The sequence below is a fragment of the Phalacrocorax carbo genome, chromosome 4, assembly GCF_963921805.1.
Source record: "Phalacrocorax carbo chromosome 4, bPhaCar2.1, whole genome shotgun sequence".
Taxonomy (NCBI): domain Eukaryota; kingdom Metazoa; phylum Chordata; class Aves; order Suliformes; family Phalacrocoracidae; genus Phalacrocorax; species Phalacrocorax carbo.
Genome location: NC_087516.1, coordinates 40,045,665 through 40,070,413, shown reverse-complemented (window position 1 = coordinate 40,070,413; position 24,749 = coordinate 40,045,665). Strand labels below are relative to the sequence as shown.

The 24,749-nt window shown below is 40.6% G+C and overlaps 1 protein-coding gene across 1 annotated transcript; it reads left to right on the top strand.

The window, feature by feature from the left end:
* Positions 1-1,692: 1,692 nt before the first annotated feature.
* On the top strand, positions 1,693-9,793 carry SPCS3 (signal peptidase complex subunit 3). The gene is made up of 5 exons (XM_064449680.1): positions 1,693-2,023; positions 4,501-4,576; positions 7,185-7,259; positions 8,686-8,801; positions 9,297-9,793. The coding sequence occupies exons 1-5, from the start codon at positions 1,881-1,883 to the stop codon at positions 9,427-9,429; spliced, it is 543 nt and encodes a 180-aa protein (XP_064305750.1). The 5' UTR covers positions 1,693-1,880; the 3' UTR covers positions 9,430-9,793.
* Positions 9,794-24,749: the final 14,956 nt, after the last annotated feature.

Genomic DNA, 24,749 nt, shown 5'->3' with positions numbered 1-24,749 from the left:
AGAGGTTCTCAACTGCAAGGAACATCCCCATAAGTACCTTCACATCCTACATTTAATAATAGTGCTGAACAGAGATGTGCTATAGATACTCAAGCTGGGTGAAAACAGCGGATTAGTTAAATCTTTTTCCTCTTCCATTCCCTATCTTTGTCTGCAAATGTTTTTCTTCCCTGAATCACAGACCTGACTCTCAGTTACAGGGGAGGAAAAGAAACAGCACTATCATTAAAGAATATATGCATTTCAGAAGAGCCTGACAGTCCACACCTCCTTCTCCCCATCCCTTCAGTCACCGTGAGGCCTTCCACCTTTTTAGACCCCTGTATCCCAGCTCTTGTTCCTACTCCCCTTATTTACAGTATTGGAATCTTAGGGCTGGGAAGAGGATGTTAAATATAACTGAACCACTGCTGACACCTGTTGTCCACCCCAAGAAATCCATGTTAATCAGGCCTGGTGCACTTAATACAATGAAATATGGAAAAAAACTCCATTGTATAGGCTCTCTCTGCCCCAAGTTCTTAGACTTAAAATGTTGCAAGTTCAGGGAAGCAGGAACCAGCACCAAGTACGGGCCTAGGAAGAGGAGTTAGAAACCACCTTGCTACATAAGCTAAGCTTTGCTAGTGCCAATTTGAAGTGAAATTTCAACCAACTCAGAGGTGTAAGCTTAAAGACAGCCTCATCCTGCAAAAAGTATGGGATCGCAAAGCCATCTGGTAAACAAAAAGGATTCCAATTACGTGCCCAGCTACTAAACAAGGTTTCTAGACAAGGCGATTTACATACCGAGTACGTATATAACGAAGTGGAAATGAATAGAAACATCCTATAGGAATAAAGGTAGCGAATGGCAAGGCTCAATACCAGTGAAAGCAAGACACAGACACCAGATGAAAAAAAACCCAAGCCTTCACCTCAATGTTATTGACATTTTATTATAGAAATGCAAAAACCCACCAGCGCTGCAAACACCAACTTCTCTCTAAAAACAAATGACTTAGAGATGTAGCAGGTGGTAAACAATTCGCAAAAAATGCTCCAACACGTAACAACCCTTCTTTTTCCGAAAGTTACGAAGCAACCGGGGCACAAATATATACTGCTAGTATTAACGGTGAGAGCACCCAGAGCAACCCCAAGGCGGCCTCCGCTGGGGGCCGCTCCCGGGGGACACAGCTGTGCCTCCGAGGGGCCGCGGCCGAGCACCGGGGACCTTCCCACACCCACGCAGGAGGCAGGCAGGCCTGCTCATAGAAGGATCAACCACCCACAGCTGAACAGGACAGAGCCAAGCGGGCACGCGTTGTCTTCGGGTTGCTTTTCCTCCCTTCTATCAACCGGAGCGACTCAGACACCCCGCGCAGGCTCTCTGGTGGAAGCCAGCCACCTTTCCCACGCCACCGCCAAAAAGCACAACGCGTTTCCTTCTCCGAACTCCCAAGGCTGAGAGGTGCCGGACAGGGCGCGGGTCTCAAAGGCACGGCGGCGCGGAACTACCGACCAGCCGGCACAAGGAGACGCGGGGCGGGAGGAGGCGGGCTGTGAGGTACGGCCGGGCCGCGGCTGGGGGCGCCGCCCCGGAGCAGCCCAACGGCAGCGAGAAGAGGAGCGGGGAAGGAACCGGCCCCGCCGCGGGCGCAGGCGCGGTGCGGGAGGCGCATGGCCCCGCCCCAGCGGGGCGGGCCCTTCGGCGAGGCCACGCCCTCCTCGCCGCCGGCCGCGCGCGCCCCTTCCTCCGCGGCCCCAGCCAAGACGCCGCTGCCCGCTTCCTGCCGCCCGCCAGCCCCTGCCGCCGGGCCCGCCGGAGCCGCCCGTCCTTCGAGCAGCGGCTGGAGCCTGGGAGCCTGCGCGGCGCGGCGGCCGGGCCGAGCGGGGAGATGAACACGGTGCTGTCCCGGGCCAACTCACTCTTCGCCTTCTCTTTGAGCGTGATGGCGGCGCTCACCTTCGGCTGCTTCATCACCACCGCCTTCAAGGAGCGGAGCGTGCCCGTCAGCATCGCCGTGTCCCGGGTCACGCTGTGAGTGTGGGCGGGAGGGGGACGGCAGTGGCGGAGGAGCGACGGGTCGGGCCGGGCGGTGGCAGCAGCCCGCTGTGGGGATTAAGGGTTTGTCCGGGAGCCGCGGCTCGTCCCCGCTCGCCGAGGAGTCGATGAGGGCGAGTAACGGCCGGGGCGCGCGAGGGGACGTTAAGGCCCGGCTGTGGGGCGGCGCAGAGGCGAACGGAGGCCCCGCGCCGCCGCTGCCGCTCCGCCGGCTGCGGGGCCGGGGCCGGGGCCGTCCCCGCTGCCCGCCCGCTCCCTCGCTCCGCCCGGGCCAATGAGGGAGCCCCACGACGGCGCTCCGCCGCCTCACGGCTCGGGAGGGAGGGAGGGAGCTGGGGCGGCGCCGCCGGCCCCGGGCGTTCCGCTGCCGGCCGGGTAGCGGTGGGGGCTGCCGCCTAAAGGCGTGCTTGTTTGCGGGCACCGGCCGCCTCTCTGTGAGGGGGAGCAGCGGATGGGGCTCTCTTACAGGGGAGGCGAGCGAGCTGCTTTTGACAGTTTTGAGGGTGCGAGGACCTGAATGAACGTACGGTTTATCTCCCTGCTGCCTTTTTTTTTTTTTTTAAATTAGTAGTTCCCTTCTGTTTTTCCACATATCTTCTTTTTTGCCGGCTCTGTGACAGTAGACTGACTGGGATGGCTTATCTTCCTGTGAAATGCACCAGGTGCACAATATGTAATACCACATCAAAAGAATGTTGCCCACATGACACAATATGCCGATGCAAACTTATGCCAAGGGAACCTTTTTTTAACTTTTTTTTTTTTTAAAAGGAAACTGCCACAGGAAACTTCCATCAAGCTAAATGTCTATGATGTGGAGGGCTGTAGTGTCATAAGCAGTTGATCCTGCCACCAAAAAGTGGAGGTGTTTACCGCTGCTTCTAGCCATACGGTCCTTTGCCAGAGCTGCACAAGTGAATGGGGCTCACAGGATGCTGAGCTGTTTTAACTTGAGTAATGAGTTTGTTTAGTTTGGTTTAGGCCAAGTTTCTGAGCTAAAGCAGCTCATGGAGCTTTGGACAGCCCCAAGGTACGTGGCAGGAGTGATGGGGAGGTAAATGCAAATAAAGAGGGGGAACTACCATTGCCTTTTGGATTCGTTTACTATCTCAAGAAAATAAGCCCCATGTTTATGCTGGACTGAGGATTGCGAAGAGCATAAAACCATCATAAAAGCATATTTTTGAGTGTTCCAGTGAGCTTGATGTATATGAGGTAGCACACTAATGCTTAATATGGATGGAATTTATAGTGCTGTGGCAGTCCCTTCCATAATGCACAGATCTGGTATTAATGAGAGGCATTATACATTAGTTGCATTTCTTGAACTTCTGAGTTGTGCACACCGCAGGCCTAAGGCATCATTACTCCACTGGATGGACAGTGATTCAGAAATGCAGCCAAATGCTCGATAAGGGTTACTGTTTAAAAATATGTTGCTTTTTGCAAAGGGATGGAAATTCATAGCAAGGCCTAAATTGGGAAGTTTTGCTGGTGTTTTTTTAACTACTGTCTCCAAAAGTCTTTTTTCTGCTGGGAAACTTTTTTTCTTTGTGATTACTAAGCTTTGTTTTAATGAAATTATATTTTAGTAGACAAATTTTCAAACTGGAATAAATGTAACTAAGAAGTACATAATGCATAAAATTTTTGTTACATGAGGAATTAAGGTTCATGGCTGATTCTCAGCCCACTTGTGGTATTCCTCTTTGTAGAGGGTAAGTTTGGTAAATTGATAAGCTTTGTGAATACGTATGAAAATATCTGCTGTGTCTCTGTTATTTTCCAGTTTCTTTTTCTAACGTGGTTTAGTGTGGCAATGTCGGATGTTCCTCCAAATGTGGATTTGTAATAAAGTCTTTGAAAATGATGTGATTTTCCATAACATAGAAGAAAATAAGCATTTTCTTTATACTGCTACTTAAGTACAGGGAGAATTTTCCAGGGAGAAATCTTGTAAGCTGTGTGAGCTACAAACATGAGCTCTGTTTTGTCAGAGTGGTTGGAGTGTCTTCTATGAGACTGAGCACTAGAGGCTTTTTTTTTAATGGAAAACTGAGAAATAATATTGAAAGTGGTTGACAGCAGGCAGCTATGCTGCCAGTGTTCCATTCAGCTTTATGTATTCGGGGTGGCTAACACATATTTGACTAAAATGAAATGTAGTGGAGTTTCGGTACAGATAGATACAGATTTTTGTTAACAGGAAAACATCTATAGGCTATATGTATAACTTAGACTACTGTGGTGGCAAGGCCTGTCATTCAAAACTGGGCCGCTGTACTTTCTGAAGGCAGGTTTTATTTTGTAGTATTGATTATGTTTTAGCCAAAAGTATTTAAAAGAATGTACAGAAAATGGATGAGGGAAATACGTAGTAAGAGTCGTAATTTATGTAATGCATGAAAGAGCAATAATGTGAAAGAATAATCTTATGTTTCATTTTGTCTTAGAAAAAATGTAGAAGATTTCACTGGACCTAGAGAAAGAAGTGATCTGGGATTCGTCACATTTGACATTACTGCAGATATCCTTAATGGAAAAAAATGGTTTGCGAACGTTTTGAAATAAGAATATCTTGACATCTATTGTTATTACCATATAATCTTCAGATACTCAGGACTTGTGGAAAACTAGCAATTTGTCTTAAAATATAAATTTAAAGCAGTGAAAAGTAGTGTTTTACATAGCTAGGGCAGTAAAATATAACTTGGAATAGCTGTTCTGTCTCAAGTAGATGACACAGGGCGAATTGTTTTCTCTATTTTTTTTTTTTTTAATGCCTGTTCTTAAAATCAGGCTTTAAGTGAAGTGCACTGTATCTAATAATGGGAAGTGCAGTTTAATATTTGGACAGTATTACTGTTAAGCGAAGTTTCTGTTGGTGGTTTGAGGTGTGAATTAATTATAGGTTCTGTATAACATACCATTTTGACTGTCATACTGAATCTAGAAACTCCAGTGCACCTTTCAAACTTATTTTGTTGTGAGACTTTCAGAGTTCTGGCCACGTAATAGTTGCGTACAAGTGCCTGCCTTCCTTTAAAAATAAAAAGACATTGTAATCCTTTACTTGCTTAGATGTTAAACGGTCAAATCTTTAACACTGAATAGTATGAAATTCATTGGGAAGCATGAGAGATATGACAAAATTTATCACTTTACTTTTTGGCCTCTTTCTCATTGCTGTACTTTTTTGCAGCTTTTCTGTTTCTATTTTTTTATTGGGAAAAGAGGGTTGTGTAGGGGTGTTTTTGTTTGGTTTTGTTTTGGGTAGGTTTTTTTTGACAGCAGAAGGGAATCATTCTTAGGATTTAGGGTCCTGAAATAAACAAACAAAAAATCCTTTTTCTGCAGAAGTCAGTACCAAACATGAGGCAGCATGCTTTACCTCAGGTGATTACACTGAGCCTTGCTTTGCAGCTGGGCAGAGATTCCTGAGATTTTTCCCTGTCTGCTGGTCTTTGTCACTGTGTTAGGCAGGACATTGATTACCTCTGTTTTGATTTCCCTGTTTTGGATAATATTGCATTGTGTAAGCAAACAAAAAAAAGTACAAATCTTGCATGCATGTGAATGCTGGATAGACAGGTTAATCACATTTTTGCAGGTGTGTGTTGCACAGGAATAAGAGGGATTTTATTTTTTTATCAGCTGGAAGCAGAAGTGAACTTCTGAGTTTTACCTCTGAAATGCTTATACATATTAAAACCAGAGACTAACATTCTAAAGTTGATGAATTGTATGTAGTGTGCATAGGGGGAGGCAGAGCAAGGCAGGACAGGACCTCTGAAAGAAATGCTCTTATGCAGGGGTTAGTCTGCACTATGTAGACATAAAGATTCCATGTTTTAATTACTTTTAGTAGTAGAAGTAGTTTTAAGACTTTTTGGTTTTTTTAATAAAAATTCTGACTTATTCTTTCGTGCTGGGCATGTAAACCTTGCAGTGTGTAGAGTTGTATAATACAACTTTCTGGTAGCTTTTTTTGAACAAAACTTGTAAAGAGGTGCTGGTACATGGGCTGTCTTAACTAATGGAAACAAGTTATTAGTCCTAGGAAGATGTAAATAAAATGACAGAAAAAGAAACTAGGGAAAGTAAAGGGGAGGAGGTGGTTTCCACAAACTCTTTTTAGCATACTTAATTCGTGGCTAACTTTAGCAAGCGTTAAGTCCTTTGTAGGAGATCTTCAGAATCTTGTTTGTTGTTGAGTTAGGTGACAAAAATGTTCAAGTAAAATATCTCCAGCTATTCTTGCAGCAACAGCAGTTAATTATTTCTTTCCTTGCTTGCCTTTTGAATTAGTGACTTAAAAATGTGATTCAGTCTTGGGATGAGTGGAACAGAACAGAACAGGTCTTGAGGCTGGTTGGGAAATCTGTTTAATTTATTCTTTTAGATAGTGGCAAACAGAACAAAAAAAAAAGAGGACTGGGAAATAAAAGGTTATAGCTTATCTTTCTTGTGTGTTAAAAGGTCTTTTCCTTAGCAGTCACACATAGTGTGTTTTATTGCTAAATAAACAGGCAAGTATTTAGAATATCAGGTTTATTATACTGACAGTCTCAAATGGCAGTCATCAGTTCTTTACTATTGATGGAAAAAAATCTGAGCAGAGTTTTGTTCCACTCTACTAAGCTGGCTTTCTTTGTAGTAAGTAGGTAATTAAATTTGCCAGTTCCTGGTGTCCCTTCCAATATGAAGTACTTCCCATCTAACAACTTCTCTAGTGTGGGCATTACAGGCTCTTTGAACTCTACATTCTGCCAATTTTGTATTTATATATTGTTTAATGCTATTGTATCTCGATCCACAGTTGGAGTTGGAAATAGCTCTTAGATTTCATAAAGAGTTAAAAAAAAAAAACAAAAAACAAAAAACCAAACCAACACCCCACCCAAAAACAAAACAAAAAAAACCAACCAAAAACCATCAAACCCACAAACCAAAAACCTGTCACTTTAATATGATTGAAATATATGTTAGAACTCGTAGAAGTCCTCTGATTTATAAATAAGCTGAAGTTTGTTGAAAGATCAGAACTCACCGTAATTATCGTAGTCTATTTAGATCTAGTAAAAATAAAACAAGGTTATGTAAGTACAATATGCTATTTTTCTTAACTCGCATACATCTGCAGAGTATATTTGACTGGAATGTTAAACAATTGTTTCTATATTTGTCTGCAGAATATTCAACAAAAAACAATGTAAGTATCAAAAAGAAAGTTGAAGCAATTACCCTTTTTGTACTGCAGCTATTTTTAACATTCTGAAGTTCTGCTGGGAAGAGTTAAGGCACCAGCATTTCCTACTAGCTTGGACTGTTTTTACTGGCCTTCATGATTGTTCTTTTCTTGACAGTTTAACTGCATGGTGGGAAATTGACCCTCATGAAACCTAACTTGATACGTGCGCAGCAGAGTGGGAGAAAAGTAACACATGCCTTGTTCACTTATAATATGATTTTTTTCCCACTTACTTGCTCTGTCCATTTTATGTTTCCCTAACGTTCTGCAGTTGACTGCTGTTAGAAACAAGATATTGTGGCCTTTGGTCTGGCCAGGTCTGGTAGGTCTTCTGTTCATAGATCATAGAAGTGTGTGTTCATACCAGTTACGGTAGCCCCATAATACATTTATGTTTTCTTGTACTTCTCAGAACGATTGGCTTTGCTGCATCCTCTAGATTAGTGGCTACTGATATTTCACTTTGGAGAGCTGAAGGTTTTTTCAGTGATCTGATAGGAGCTGTGTGGAACAGCCTGTGGAAGCATTTGAATGAAACACAGTGCTGCTGTGGTACCACTGAATTCTAGTTTAAGCTACTGTGGTCACATTGCAAGGATATAGTGAAGGCTTGGAGTTTTCTCTTAACTTGCTGCACAAAACTATCTCCCTACTTTCCTTTTCTTAAAAGTGCCTTATTTATTTTATACATGCTGGTGGATATTGTGCTTGTACTACAGTAGTTTTTAGGAGTCTTTATTAGGGTCTCAGACTTTATTCTCTTGAGTAATTTCTTTTACATTTTTTCCACATAAATCACTAGTTCTCACAAATATTGAGAAATATTTTTTCTGCATTGTTCTAGAAGGTACTAAACAAGACTGTTTAGCACCTAACTACTTAACAGAACAGTATAAAGTTTCAAATATTTAAGAAATTGGGATACATCTTTTGAATTGTTCATACAATTCTTGGGGTTACACCTGCAGTTTAGGTAGAGATTTTTTCTGTTAAAGTTGGGGAAATGTTAAATACCTAGACAGTGTCAAGATAGCTCAATTTAAGTCCTGTGAAACAAAGTCTAAATACAGCTTTAAAAGCGACTTACCTTTGCAATTCAAAAGGAAAACCCATCGTAGGTTGTAAGTCTTTGAAAGCTTATGACTTTTCGTAAATGGCTTTCTGATGTTTTACTGAGCTGTTCTTTGTTGTTTCTATTTTTTCTGTGCCACACATCAGTGTGTACTAGTACTAGTTTTCCTCCCTGTAAAGCATTATTTTGTTAAATTAGTTGTGGATTGCAAACATGTACTTCAACTTCAGGGTTTTTAGGTGAATAATGAAATTCCAGTGACTGAATATGATCTCGTAAGGTATCTTGCTGACTTAATTACAATTGTATTTTTAGGCTCTAAACCAGGTGGTCCTTTGGGACAAGATCATGTTGAGAGGAGATAACCCAAGGCTGTTCTTAAAAGACATGAAGTCGAAGTACTTTTTCTTTGATGATGGAAATGGTCTCAAGTAAGTAAATCCTTTTTTTTTTTTTTCTTTTTTGTTATTATTACTCATAGTGTCTTGATTTACCTGCATTCTTTGCATTTAATAGATGTTATTGTAGCTGTAGTAAGGTACCTGTATTCTATCTGATACCCTGTCAGTCCATTGCATCTTTGTAGTTTGAGTGTTAGAAGATGACCTTGGGATACAAGATACCCTGTTTCTTCTGTAGACTAGAAGATGCATTGCTAATATGAGCAATAGGTGTCTGGGTTTCTGCTCCAATATTCTTGTCTGTGTAGAATTGGTTCTGTGATACACTCAGATAACAGTAAAGAAAAAAAAAAAGCCTTACCTGGAAAACAGGTGATACTTCATGAAGTAACTTTGTAAAATTAAAAAGACCATTGTTTCTGGGTCAGGAAAACAATCTGTATCCTAATTTATTTAATATTAGTGATCATTAATTAAATTGGTTAACCTGAGTATATGTGCTGATAGTCTTTGTTGCTTTTGCAGGGGAAACAGGAATGTCACATTGACTCTCTCCTGGAATGTTGTACCAAATGCTGGCATTCTACCTCTTGTAACAGGATCAGGGCATGTGTCTGTACCTTTCCCAGATACCTATGAAACAACAAAAAGTTATTAAATTATAATACTGAATCCTAAGCAAGATATTTTTATACTTGTATATTGTGAATAAATTTTATTGCGGTTTCTTGTCACATCCCACACGACCCTTCAGTGAAAGGTACTTAATGTCCTCAGGCCTAACAGCATAGGAAAAGGAAATGAAAGTTCAGGGGTTTTTTTGTGGTTTTTTTTTTGTTTGTTTGTTTGTTTTTGGTTTTTAAATAAAACATTGAAGCTGAAATGTAAAGGGAAAGGTAAATTGCTGGGTAAAGGAGGGGGGGACGGGGACAGGGACGACTGAGGAAACTTTTTTTTTTCTCTCTCCTGGCTGTCTGGTTATAGATCTCCTTTTCTTTTAAATAAACATTTTTAAACCAGAAGATAGTCTTTCTGTGGTTTTTTTTTTTAGGTACTGTGATAGTTATTTAACCTGTATAGAACTCAAATACACCTTCTGGAGTCAGTTTCTGTGAGTGCTTGAAGGAAGTGGCGGTTCTGTTTTACAGCATTTTGCATGCTTAGCATGTTAGAGTAAGGGAAGCTTGGCCCTTTCTAGGACTGCCAACAGCTACTTTGAGAAGTGATAGTTCATTATCTGTCAGTCAGCCTGCAGATCTTGTTTTGAGTGCCACTGATGCAGCCCACATGCAATTCTGTATTATAAAACATTTTAATAATTGCTTATAATGCAGCTACCTGGAAGAATAAAAAGAAGTCTTTTCAGTGTATTAAGCATAAGTCTTTACGAAAAGTAAAAGCTTTACTTTTGATTGGGATCTGTGGAGCAGGATGAATGAATGCTTGTTCCAGAGGGGGCTGGGATAAGTACTATCAGAGGGACCTTTCCATAGCAAGGAATGGGACAGATATTCTCCAAAAGTCTGGGAAAACATTTAAGAAATAGAGTATTTCCCATGGGCACATAGAGAATTTTAGACAGGTTTACTGGCTTGAATATGGGTATGAGTCTACCTGCAAGTCTTCCTGATTTGCATCAACCAGGAAAGGCAGCAAGCAGCCTGTGGCGGTTTTAGTCGGCACCTCTGCTGAAGAAGCAGCTGCTCTGTGGCTGCACTTCCTGCTCTTGGCGTCCTTTGCTTAGCTGCAGCTGCAAATGCTTGTCATAGCTGGGAGGACAGAAAAGGAGGAAACAGGGTACCAGGATTGCCTCCTGGCAGCAGTTTATACTAACTGACTAGTGCTTCTTGCTCGTTGCATATCCAGAAGGAGGAGCACTTGCCACTATCCCCTTCCTCACATAGTTCTGAATGTGCATGTGTAGATTCAAACACAGTATGGTAGAAGTTAATTTATTGCCAGACGTGGAATGCTCTGAATGTGCTGGGGACTTTCAAAAAGAGCAAAGAGAGTCTGAAAGTAAACTACTGAGTTTTTTAATACTGCATATCAGAAAAAGTAATAGGGAAAATGAGAGTTGCAGTGTGACAAACCTTTCAAAAGAAGAGATGCAGAAGATTGGAGCAGTGTCTCCCCCTTTGTTGTGAGTTCACTTAAGAGCTGATGGACTTTGAGGAAGCCAACTTGCTTTTAAAAAGGGATCTTTAATATTTGTGAACTATCCCTAGGTGACTATTTAGCACGTTCTCTGTGTCTGTGTAGCAATCAAAGAGGTGTTGAAAAAATCTCCAAAAAGTGCTTTGTCTTTTTACAACCAAAATTTCTTTAAGTGTGAAAACAAAACTGTTTTCACAGGAATATATTAGGGCAATTTTTCATTTGTATCCAACATATTTACATGAATTTCAGTTCTCTGAACTTGTGCTGTTTTCCACAGCTTAATGTAATCAGCACACTGAAATACATCCTATTTTTTCTGTGCTTTGATATCAGGTTTCTATATTGGTCTAAAAATGTAACTGTTACAGAGAACTTAATACTGCCATACAGAGGGAAAACAAAAAAATATTTTTTTTTAGAGATAATTGGGCAAAGTTGTGGAGTTGTTTTGTTAATTGCCAAGTAAGTGGTTGGTTTATTCATAAATTCTATTCCTGAAATGTTTACTGAAACTTATTTCTTGTGGCTTGGCATTCAACCACTTCCCTGTATTCCTTTGGCAGTACTCTTCCAATGAATACAAAGGCTGTCTGTGAAAGAAATGTCTTAGCTACAAAGACAAGGATCCACTGTCAAAAAACATCAGAGATAAATCTACCTTCTTCCCTCCAAAATGGTACATCCACCCCAGCAGATAGCAGCGGAATTTTAAGACACTACAAGCGTAGCTTCAGACATCATGCTCCAAGCTTTTCTAGCCTTTCCCAGTGAAGAGAAATTATGCTTGAGGTAATCGTTTTAGAGGGTGGAGAAGAAACCATCACTGAGGTTATGTTCAAGTTCTCAGAGAGAAGAACTGGGTTTTATCCTGAGGGAGAGCATAGATGAGCACTTTAACGATACTGTAATAGCTTGCTCTTCCCTTCTCGGCCACCGGGCGGGACAGGATGCTCTGTTCTCTTGGTTCAGGCAGCAAGGAGGCAAATTCCTCTGTTGGTCTCTCTAAAGCCTTTCAGAAAGTAAAATGACGCCTGTATTTTCTTGTGACAGTTCTCAAAAAGAGCACTTTTTTATGGAAACAAATGGCGTTTACTTTCTCTTGTCTCTTCTGATACGTCTTACAGAAAGAAGTATTATTGTTAGTGGCAGCTGATTGTTCTCTTGGATGTGTTACTAACTAAATGATGTTTTATGTGGTGATGTGTACAAAAGATGTATTCCCTAGCAACTGATTTGCTTAACGGTAAAAGGCTTGAAACACTTTTGTAGGAAATTTGAACTGAAAACACTTCTGATGCATTTCAGATAGCAATTTATTGAGGTTCTAGAGACAGGAGTTCTTGTCTAAGGAATGAAAAATGCAGCCTCTTGAGGTAGCCTGGGTTTCCACTTACTGTTGCGAGCAGGCAACGTGACACAGAAAGCCGTGTGCAGGAAAGGAAAATGTTTTAAAAAAAATCTTCATTTACAGCTCTGCTCCCCTGCATATGCAGTCTTATTTATGGATTGGCAGTATAGATATTGAAATAGCAAGACACTGAGAAAATAAATGACCTCTAGCTATCAGTTGTTTGTTCTTTTAAGAAGTTTCTTCTGAACAATGACATTAAAGCTAGCTATTATATAGCTTAACAGCCAGATTCAAGTAGAGGTCCTGCATTATTTTTGGATTACAAATACTGAAAAATATTATTCTTCTGAAGATTATATCAAAGGAAGTTTTGCAGGAACAGGTCTGTAAAATGAAAGCTATTTAGGTTGAAAATTTGGGTATTGGAGGAGCAATCTTACTCCAAATTTGTGTCAGAAAATACATAGAAAATAACTTTGTAAGTCTTTGGTATTTAAGGAATGTTCTGCTTTATTTGGCTGCTTTATTTTGGAAAAAAAGTTGTAATTTTTTCCATTAAAAACAGTTTAAAGCTTTAAAAAACATTTTCAACTGTTCATGCAAATGAACAAAGCAAACAGGCATACGCTCTAGCATGAAGAGTCCCATTTAAGCACACAGGTAAATGCTTGTGTTGTGGTAGTCACATCAGGCTTATCTTTATTAAACAAACTTTGTTTTACGTAGAAAGATAGAATTTTCTCTGTCTCTTTCTCTCCTCTCCTTACTCCAAATCCAACAGAGTTGCATTTATGATTTCTTTTTCCAAACATTAATGGTCTAATAATGAAATTTTAAATCCTTTATGCATAAGCTATTGAGAACACAAAACAAAAAAGCCCCTCTGAATCAATACAAATATATTATCCAGACTTACAAGCTATCGATTCAAAATAAAGGGAAGGGAGCCAAATATATATCATTAAGGGAATATTTCAAAACTCTGATATGGTCAAGAGCGCTACCCGACTTCCTGACCCCTTTCCACCCCTCAGGTCAGTGCTAATGAGGCACACCAAAGTCACCTGGAACTAAACTCCGCTTTCCAGCTGCATCCCCTTGTGCTCATTGGTGGTGCTCCAGGCCATAAATTCTGAAGAAACAGCTGGCACTCCCTTAAAATCATAAAACTGGCAGAATGAATTAGAGAGAATATATGCATTTCTAGCGCTAGAGAACCATGACAATGAGCAAGTGTTTTTTGTAATTTGAAGGCATATTTATATTATACCCATAACTTTGTTAGCAGCAATTGTCATTTATTTTGCAGTTGTAATTGAATGACTTCCAAGTGCTTTACAAGAAAAATCCTTATTTAGTTCCAGAAAGAGGCTGGCATTCATAAGCCATCCTGGATCTGCTTTTGCAAGAGACAGTCTCAAAAATATCTGGCTGTAGCTAGAATTGCCTGGGGCAGTGTGTGACTGACCTGCTGCGGGCTTTGTACCACCTGGCTGCACAGGTGGCTGGCAGGCAGAAGGGGGTAATTGGAGACTCCTAATTGGGGACTCCCTTTGCAGAACAAGGCTTTGGACTTCACACGTGGAGATTTGCTTCTGTGGTGCAACAGGGATAACAGGTACAGTGCTCTTAATTCCGTCTGCCTCCTTGCTCGGTATTCTTGCTTTGTCATGGTTTGTTTTTTTCCTGTCTTAAGTGACTGCTGTGGTCCTGGGTGCTTCTGCTGAGGTGAATGAGTTGGGCTGGGCACACAGGAGAGGTTTTGGAGTGCGGTGATAGGAGCTATTATGAAGAAGAGAAGGAGGTTGGATGTGGCTACAGGAGATCAGTTCAGAAATGGGTGTTTGGTTTAAGTGTTAAAAATATTTACCTTTAAGAATGACTTGTATTAGATGTAGTTATGAGTGGCTGACAAGGCAGGCAGACAAAAGGGGTTTTTTTTTTTGTGTAAGGTAGTAATTGGAGATTAAGATAAAACTAGTTTAACTGTGATTGGGAAGTAGCAGTTATGAGATTGTAGCTGCTTAAGTTTTTTGGGTTTTGTTTTGTGGGTTTTTTTTTTTAATTTGACTTTTATTTCTAAATGGTAATTTTCCTCCTGTTTTATTTCTTCCTCTCTCTTAGTTTTGAAATAAGGAGAGGATCAGAGTTTTTTTTTGTCCCTGCCCTTCCAACCCCTGTCTCTCATTACATACTCCTTGTTAATTTATTTTTTTCTTTAGGAATCAGCATAGTTAAGAGACAGAGTGGGGCACTGGCACCTGTAATCTAGCTGCCTATGTGGCAACAACCAACACTATCACCCTTCTTTTTAAGGATTGTTTGGTTTTTTTACATTTACAAATGTTAAGATTAAGAAGTAAAGTGATTTGTACACTTTCAAGCTGTAATAAAATTATTTCCCATTATATATGCCATCAGATATATTATCTGAGCTCACTGTAAGCACTATCTCATTTCACAAGCTCTGATTAATTCCACATGAGCAATTGCTGCTCTAGGTGTGCCTGCTCAAGCAGCGGGGTTGGGCAAGATGATCTCCAGAGGCACCTTCCAACCCCTCCCATTCTGTGACTCTGTAAAGAACCTTGCCTCATTGTTACCGCTCTGTATTGTCAAGTCTCACTCTTAAATGGAGTATCTCATTAGCACTCACCTTTTCAAAGGCATTTAAGAATGAAGTGGCTTTGAAGAATTAGTCAAAGGAGTATCCCTAGAAACAGTGAAGACTGCATCAGGATATCTTGATTGAAATAAGGCTTTTGCACTGCTTTCTGTGCTATTAAGGGGCTATGGGTAAAAAGCCATGAAGGGGAAAATGCTTGAAGATAGGTGTAAAACTACTTGAAAGGTTATACATAGTTATTAGCCATAATTTTTTCAATATCAGACTGGAAGACTGTGTTGGGCTTCATGTTTTAGAGGTGGGTTTGGTTTCTTTGCTTTCTTTTATTTTTTCCTCCCTCTCATGCTATTCAGTACTCTCATTAATAGCATAGGTGATAAAATAGGAAGTATACTTAATGAAATTTAGAGATTTTGCTCAGCATAGAAAGTCATAATTGTTTAAAGATTCAAGCAAAGGTAGTCAGTAAATCATATTAAATTATTCTTCTAATGTATCTGGCTCTAGAAAAGTCAGAGCTGGGGTACTCTTAAGTGTTTTCTGACAGTGGAGGCTGTAGATTCACTCCATATCTTGAAGGGCAGAATAGGAAATCAGTGGGTTTTTTACAAAATGTGGCTTACAGGAGTGTGCATTTAAGAGTATCTGTAGGTCTGTATAAGTGTGTCTTGAAATGCATATTAGTTTGCTGTACGTGGGAAGAAAAATAAGTGTTACATTTACTGAGGGTGGGAGTAGAATTTATTTTCTTACAGTATTTGTGTTTGAATATTTAGTCTGAATCTTCCCCCTCATCTATCAAGAAAAACTTTTGAAGATTAACACAGATTTTCTAGGAAGATATGGAACTCTTGGTGGAAATAATAGTTTATGCCAATGTTTGTCTGGGATGATTTATATCTGATAAATTTTACCACTGGGAAAGGTGATGGTATAGATTGGGTTGGCCCATTAGAGAGTGTACCCAAGTTTTGTATTTCTCATGTGGGTTTTGATGAAGACAGCATTCCCTACCTGTGTTGCAAAGCATAAGCCATTGATGTGGTCATCGGCGTCCCCTTTCCACCCTGGGATGGGGTGCACAGCAATGGGAGGTGGGTTGAAGCAGTGTCCTCCTCATCATGACGACGGAGCAGCAGCTAGGTTTTGTGCCTTGGGGCTGAGGTGGGAGAAGTTTTGTGGTTGCAGACTGGCATTTATGCAACAATATTAATGTTAGTGAAACTATCCCAGTTGACCTGAGTGTATGAGTTGATCCACTAAGTGGTAAATTCATGTTCCAGAAACTCTGTTTCAAAAGTTAAAATTACAGTCTGTAACAAAGGGTGAGAGAGCAGTTCCCAAAACCGAAGTAGGGACCCAAAATCTTGGTAGCTTAGTTGCCAGAATTTAGGCAATAGACCCACCAACTCCTCAGGTGTATGCAGTGGCGATGACCTTGTAACGTGCCTAAAGGATAGAGTGTTATCTGCTAAATACAGTCTTAGGAGCATAGAGCTGGTAGCCATAGCTCTAGACATTGAGAAAAGTTAGAATAAATTTCTAACCAAAGCATTTTTAGATTTTTTTTTTTTGTTTGTGGTAACTAGAGGAGAATAATAGATGAAGGGATGATCGCCAGAACACCTTTAATATTCTTAGTTTTATTGCTAGCTAGATTTTTTAAATTGTGTACACACATAAACAGTAGAATGTAATATCGGATAACAAAACTAAGTTGTTTTATGAAGTACTTGGAATTGAATACTTCTGATTTCCTACCAACCCATCCAATTAATCTTTATTAGAAATCTAGGAATTAATGTCTTAAACAAGTGATTAAAATAAGGACTTAAAGATGACTCTGGCTACTTTTATAGCCTTCGTGATTCTTCATGGTAAGATGTTGATTTAACAATCAGTAGAATTACGTTATATTTATATTCTTCAGAAGTAATGCAAGTTTCCTGTCTTGTCTTTAATTTAGTCTTATTCCCTGTAGGCATCCCACTGCATAAATCCATGCAGTGTAAGAACGTGAGCAATTTTATCTGCATAATCTTAAGTACAGATCTAAAACTGGATTTCAGCTGAACAAATTGATGCTGTAATAGTCCTGGACTGAGTAGGAAATGTTACAAGTGCTGCTTTCTAATGTTCAAGTGCTTTTTGCCAATAATTGTATTTAAAAGGAACTTTATGCTCTCAAGCTGGAAGTGGTTGGAGAATTTGTTACGTGCAATTTAGCATATGTCACTGAAAACATTGGTACAGTACAGGCAGAAATTCATATAAATACGGTCAATAAATAATTTATATTTCTTGTAGTTGTGGATTTTTACCCTTGGGTTTGGGTCTAAGAAATGCATTGCTTATAATTACTAGAAATCCAAGAAGACTGATGAAATAAAAATTCTGAAGAGCTCCAAGTGAAGTAGTGCTGTATCTTGGAAAAAGCACAGAATATTTTGAACTCTGGGATCTACAGTTGCCATCTTTCTGTCAAGGGGGGGGTAAGAAAAAAAATCCTCATAATTATTCTGTATTTGGAGATCTATGATGGTATAAAATTATTTTTTCAAGAAAGAGAAAATCTCTTTATCTCTTCATAAGAGAAAGTCTCTTATAAGCTTGGTTAGAAAGTTGTATTGGGTTTGTGTGGCAAGGGTTTGGTAGCAGGGGGGCTACAGGGGTGGCTTCTGTGAAAAGCTGCTCGAAGCTTCCCCTATGGCAGACAGAGCCAATGCCAGCCGGCTCCAAGATGGACCCACTGCTGGCCAAGGCCGAGCCCATCAGCCATGGTGGTAGCGCCTCAGGGATAACATATTTAAAGGGTGACGGGGAATTGCTGGGCAACTGCAGCAGTCGGAAGACAGGACTGCGAATATGAGAGAAACAGCCCTGCAGACACCAAGGTCAGTGAAGAAGAAGGGGGAGGAGGTGCTCCAGGCACCGGAGCAGAGATTCCCCTGCAGCCCCTGGAGAAGACCCTGGTGAGGCAGGCTGTCCCCCTGCAGCCCAGGGAGGCTAACAGTGCAGCAGGTATCCATCCACCTGCAGCCCATGGAGGACCCCACACCGAAGAAGGTGGATGCCCAAAGAAGGTGTGACCCCATGGGAAGCCCGCGCTGGAGCAGGCTCCTGGCAGGACCCGTGGACCTGTGGAGAGAGGAGCCCAGGCTGGAGCAGGTTTGCTGGCAGCACTTGTGACCCCATGGGGGACCCACGCTGGAGCAGTCTGTTCCTGAAGGACTGCACCCCGTGGAAGGGACCCACGCTGGAGCAGTTTGTGAAAAGCTGCAGCCCATGGGAAGGACCTACGTTGGGGGATTTCATGGAGAACTGTCTCCTGTGGGAGGGACCCCTCGCTGGAGGATGGGAAGAGTGTAAGGAGTCTTCCTCAGTGGGAGCAGCAGAGACTGCTGTGATGAATTGACGGCAACCCCCATTCCCCATCCACCTGCACTGCCGGTGGGGAGTGAAGTCAAGTCCCTGAAGAAGGAAGGGGTCGGGAGAAGGTGTTTTTAAGATTTTGTTTTGTTTCTCGTTACCCTACTCTGATTTGATTGGCAATGAATTAAATTCATTTTCCACAAGTCGAGTCTGTTTTGCCCATGACGGTAACTGCTGAGCGATCTCTCCCTGTCCTTGTCTCAACCCATAAGCCTTTTGTTATATTTTCTCTCCCCCTGTCCAGCTGAGGAGGGAAGGGATCGAGCAGCTTTGGTGGGCGCCTGGTGTCCAGCCAGGGTCAGCCTGCCACAGAAGCAGGAGTCTGTGCTGCTTCAAGAACGTGCTGCCACTTAGGTTTAGAATTCAAAATAACATCTTTGACCCAGATATAGGAAACCTGTTTCTGGGTTTTAATGTTTTTTGCACCTCAGCAAACTGATTTTTAAAATGCATTTCCTTGCTATATATACAAACAGCCTTATCTTTTTTACTGTTTTAAAAAAGCATAGCAAGTAAGTAGAAACACTGGCAAAGCAACTCTCTGCCATGCTGTTCCAGAATAACATTAAGGTATACTATGTCTGAAGTCTGTAAGGTGAAAGGGTTTGCAGATGTAACATCTTTAGTTTTCTTAAAATGGATGGCATTTGTTGTTGCACATACTCAAATCTTCCAAAGGATATTGATATAAAAAGTTAATGAAACTTTTTGTGACATGAAGCATATATGTGTTGTCTTTGACTTGGTGAATAGTCAGCACTATTATTTTCCCATTCCCCATTGTTATAATTTATGCATCAGAAATTTGAAAAGCAGCTGCTGACTTCCTGAAAATGGACAGTAGGCCACTCCTCAAAGGCAGATAAATCTATGCAGGACCCCATCAATATTCATCAAAGTCAGTGGATGTCTTCAGATAAGGCATGTGTGGTTTTTCCCTGGATATTTGGCATAATAATAATGTAATGAGTTCATTAGTCATGTCACTTTTTTTTTTTAAATGCTCTCCCTATCCCATCAGGAGGAGGAATTGTTCAAATATTATAAAGTTTCAGATTTTTTAATATTAAAGAAAACAATCAATATGGAACTTCCATTTATATTTTACAGAACAAACTGTTAGCCTTTCAGAAAGACTCAGTAACCAGGTATGGTATATATGTGCATATATAGTTCAGTGAAATCCTTCAAGAACTGGTCAATACCAGGCAAGTTTAGCAGTATGCTTTCAGTGTTGCTTATACATCTGGGGAACCAGTGCCAAACACTGAGACGTGCCTGCCCAGTTCTACTGGGTGCAACACTGATTTAACACTTTTGCTCCGCAGGAGCTATAGGAGGTGTAAATCACTTAGTTTCCTGGAGCCAACAAGTAACGTTTTTTACTGGCTTTGATTTTAAAGGCTTTTTCTTTTTCTTTTTTTTTTTTTTTTTTCCTTCTCTCTCTCTCTTTTTGTCTGTTTGGGTTTTTTTGTTGTTGTTTTCCTTCTGTCAAAGAGAATTGCAGATAGTTTACGTTCAGAAAACCAATATACATTAAATTAAAGGTAACTTTGTAATGCTTTCTTTTTGGCTGTATTGCAGCAAACTATAACTTTTACATTACACACCACCAGAACTGCTCATTATGATATAGGGATTCCACAGATGTTCCACCAGATTTTAATTCTATTTTATTGGGTTTGGTAGTACAGAGGAAAAATGGGAAGAGAAAAATGGATGGAGGCAATAGCGGGTGGGTTTTTTTTCCCTCCATTTCATTGGGTTCATGGTGGTGCTTCTACAGGGCAAGATAAAATATTGTCAAATAAAATTTTGTTTGGAATGAAGGATCAGCTTCTGTGGCTGAAAGAGTTCTGCTACTTGGTATCCATACAGGTTTTCAGGAAAAGTCAGCTGTTAGCTTTGGAAGTTTTGAGGTCGTCCCCACCCCCCACTCCCCCTTTGTCAAATAGAGCATTTTATTTACTACCTCCATGTTAAAGAATTCCTAAAATGTTTTACAATTTCCCATTTTTCTGTGTATAATCTTTCTTTCTCTTCTATTTTCTCTTTGTGGTCCAGCAGAATTATTTTGATTCTGATATGCTGACCCCTTCATGCACAAAATTAGTTTCTGAATTACATTTTGCCAAGACATCGTATTACAAGGTTGCTTCATAAAAATCACAGGTGCCTAGACATTGTAAAACTGAGTCCTACTTATTTATACTGACAAGTCGCAAAATCTTGTAAAGGAACTGTGCAACTCATGAAACGGTGAAAAACTAAAAGCCCTCAGTTTATCAGTTTTGTGGCAGTCCACTTTTGCTGCTTTTTTCTAGGGCAACATCCATTATTTTCTCCCATGTCTTTGCTGGCTCCTAAGAAGTCATCTTAAATAAAGACATGTTTTGTAGCCTTTGTCACAGATGGGAGTTTTGTAAGTCAGTATCTTAATGGGCATTCATGCAGTCCTGTTTCCGTTAGCGATTGTATTTTTTTGGTAACACGACTGAAGATTTTTTGGAAAGCTATTTCTACACTATTCTGTAATATTTCAGTCTAAACAAAATGGAATGTGAAGTACAATAGCACTAGCATTGCTTCTGCTAATTTATTAAAAGTAATGGGCACAAAAGTCATGTTGGGGAAAAACTGTTTTCTGAGAACTGGATTTGTAGGAAAAGACACTCAGTATCTTGCATCTAAAAAGTAAAAGCAATATTGATGCAGTTCAGTTTTGAAACCTCATTACATCATGATTGTAATAATTTAAATATTTATTTGAATAATTTATGTATTCTAAAGCATCTTCCTTAGTCTAAAAACGAAACTAAAGACAGTTTGATTCAACAATATACAGTTTGCGTAATTACCAGCAGATGTCAGGCATTCACTTTACAAAGCAACTGAGCTTGAAAGATGTCCATTTTCACAGTAGGACGTAAGAAGCTTTGGTTTTAAATTTAGATATATAATGCTAGTGTACAGTTGTTACCCGTTAGACTTGGGAGGTTTTAATTTGATGAATAACTGTTCAGGGTGTTTTGTGTGCAACAGTGTTGGACTTAATGTGACATCTTTTTGAGTATTTGACATATTTATGAATGCCATATTTATATATGGTAAAAAATTAGTCAAGATGATGTACATGTGTACATAAGTAACATCCTTGCATTTGTCTTCTCTAGACACTAAAAGTCTGGTGACATTAAAGACAGTACTGTTTAGTTTATCCCTGAGATTTGACAGTCATCTGTTGCAAATGAAAGAATCCTTGCAGTCCATGACTGAGTCAGGACTCTGGTATATTATTCTTGGCTCCTCTACAGATCTTTCATGGACCAAAGAAGAAGTTGCAGATGACTAAGCTATGGTACAGAGTTTTAAAATATATAAGAGCAATGGTTGGTTGTCTCCCAAGCCCTTTGAAACCTAATTCATTGAGAATATAAGTAAAATTTTTCAACTTTGAATTGTATGGGTAGAGGTTGTTGTAGAGAATAAGACTGGACAACATCATCTTCTTTCTGATGCTCTGCTGTTGTTGTGAATATATTTAAGGTGATTTTCAGTGCATTCATTAATTGCCCGTTAAATATTTCCTGTAGGAAACAAAATATTTTTTCCTAAATATTTGGGCAGTGGAGCGCAAATAGCTCTCCTTTGAAGTGGGATGGTATTTCTATACAGATAACCGCACTGACCCTGTTCTTTAAGGTAAACCTCTGTGTCCTGAGCATCTACCCCTGCTAAGTGGGAACAGCTGCTTCCCAAGGAGACAAGATACAAGTCAGTTGCTAGTGCTGCAGCAACATGATTCTCAAAGCAGTCTTGGTTAAAAACAACAGAAAGGATTGAGCATGAAATGAGAACTGTTGCCTTGGCAGTTCCCACTGTATTAGAAACAAACCACTATTTTTATTCTCTCCCTACCCAACTTTAGCCTCTACAAATAGAAAGAACCAAAATAACTGTCATAAGAAAATATTATATTCTATATATGTGAAAGAAAGAGGGACGACTACATCTGATGGGCTTGTTCCAGAATGCTGTGGTTGTTTCCTCTTGTGCACAAGCACTGCGAAAGTCTGATCAAAAACAAAATGGAAAGACAAAGGCGAGATCTGCTACAAGTAGGGATCAGTAGTGTTTGTAAACCACTTTGAAAGTGTTGCATGTTCAAAGTGCCCAGATAAGATATGGCAGAGGATAACTTTGTGTAAAGGTAACAGACTTGGAAGAAAATCTTACACACTTTGTCTACCCAGCTCAAGAGCTGATGCCTCTGTAGCACCAAGTAAGTGGTGGGGAAGTAAAGAGCTTATTCTTTTGCTGAAGGAATGAAGTATAACTACTACTTTAGCCATGCATAAAGAATCAATTAGTATCTGCCTAACACTGCATTTAGCACTTTGTGGTGCTCGGTATTACTTTCTTGCAAGGCTAGTATCGTTAAGTTTCCATTTCTTTCATTTGGACCTCCTTGATTCATGTCTGAACTGCAAGAAATACAATCAAATGGTCACCTTCGATGTCTGGGTCCAAAGCCTTAAAACAACTCAGACAAGGCATCCCATCCTGCCAGCACGTGCACAAAGTAATTTCTGTCAAGTAGCAGTACTTTAAAGTATTAGTGGAACCAATAATACATTAAGAGACAGGTAACGGTAACCCTGTCAACCAATTAATTTGTGTAAACTGTGACAGGCCCTTTGGCAGTGTCCTCTGTTTGTGGGGCTATTAGCTATAAACCTGTCATGAGAGCAGCCAGAGGCAGTGCAGTGAAACCTCCCCAGGGCTGGGAGGGTGGGCTGCACACCACAGGGCTTGTAAAGCTGAAGGGAGGGAACATGCGAGGGTTACTGTATGGTTGGGGTTTGGCTGTGACTCCCTAGAGCTTTTATTGCTTTAGAAAGACAATGCTGGAGCAGCTTCTGCTGCTCAGGCCTGTTGCAGGGGATTTGCAGTGTCTCAGTGAGTCGAGCCTGTGGCACTGAGGCTCAGCTGACCTGCTGGGACTAACTTCTGCCCAAGAGAAGGCTGTAACCCAGCAATGGGTGTATGCCGCTGATCCTCAGCGCGAGCCTGTTCATTTTTGGCTTAAGTCTGGCTTTTCCACGTAGGTTCTCGGGGCTTATGTTTATAGTTTTGAAAGTACCTCCTATTGATAGGGTGATGGCATGTAGGAAAGACATGCATCAGGAGAAGGTTCAATTTTAAATGTAAACCAAGTAAAAATGCATATGACTATTCAGAGCGCTAACAGCAAGGTCTGCAACCACGCAAACAGTCCTGTGTGATCTCTTTCCAAAGGAGAGAATATTAACTTCCACTTCCTAATGATGTAAAGATCTTTTTCATTAGTGGTATTAAATGGTACCAACCAGACTTCTGAAGAGCTAATCATGGAAATGCAAACACACAGTGAGAAATATTATAAAGTCAACCAAATAATAAAATTTGCTTTCTTATTCAACTACATTAGTTGTTCAAATAATCTTTTATTAACACTAAACCAATACAGTGAGTTAGATTTCATTAGAAAAAAGTGATTGAGAATAGTTTATCAGCAGAAAACACCCTTGCAGTATGTCACTAGATGGCAATGTTACATATAGCACCATGGGCTTTTGTCCTAACTGTACAAGCAAGATTTTTAACATGGAGAGAAAGCAGCTCATTGAGACAGTTTTCATGGATAAAAGCACAGCAAACGAGAAGAGAGAGAATCTTTTTGCAAGGCTGTTCCCTAAAAACTGTGTATTTATAATTGTGAAAGAAGTGTTAGCAATGTTTAAGGTCAGTTGTGTTTGACGACCATCAGTAGTTAGAGTGAAACAGAAATTGCACGAAGTATCTATGTAGTCAGTTTGTGTTTTAGTACACCTTCAGGAAAGGGCAACTTGAAAAGTCTTGGCATCTGCTGTCCTTTGTGGTAGCCGAGTAACCCTGTGTCTAGGCTGTAACCTGTTAAAGGTTGCACAGGTTTAGTAAAACTAAACCATTCCACCTATTTTCATGGGTTTTTTTCCTGTTTGGTGGGGTTTTATTTGGTTGGTTTTAACCTCCAGACCCAATATTAAGGGGGACCCAATAACAGGAGGAACTTGCTGAAGGAAAACAGCACTTGACGGAGCCTGATGTGACGGCACTGCACTCATGTCATGCTCAGAAATTCCACTGGTATCGAAGGGAGTTCAACCGGCATAATGCACCAAGGGCCCACAACACAAAGATTGCATGCTATGAATTATAGAGGGGAAACTAAGCTTTTCAGGCTCTTTCACTTATCCCAGAGTGCCTAGGTATTGCACAACAGATGGGGTCGAGTGACCTCTTAATGTAAGTACAGACTAGTGCCCATTAATCTTGAAGGGAGGTAAGATTCTATGGTATGTAAGGACTTCCCCCCCCCCCCGCCCCG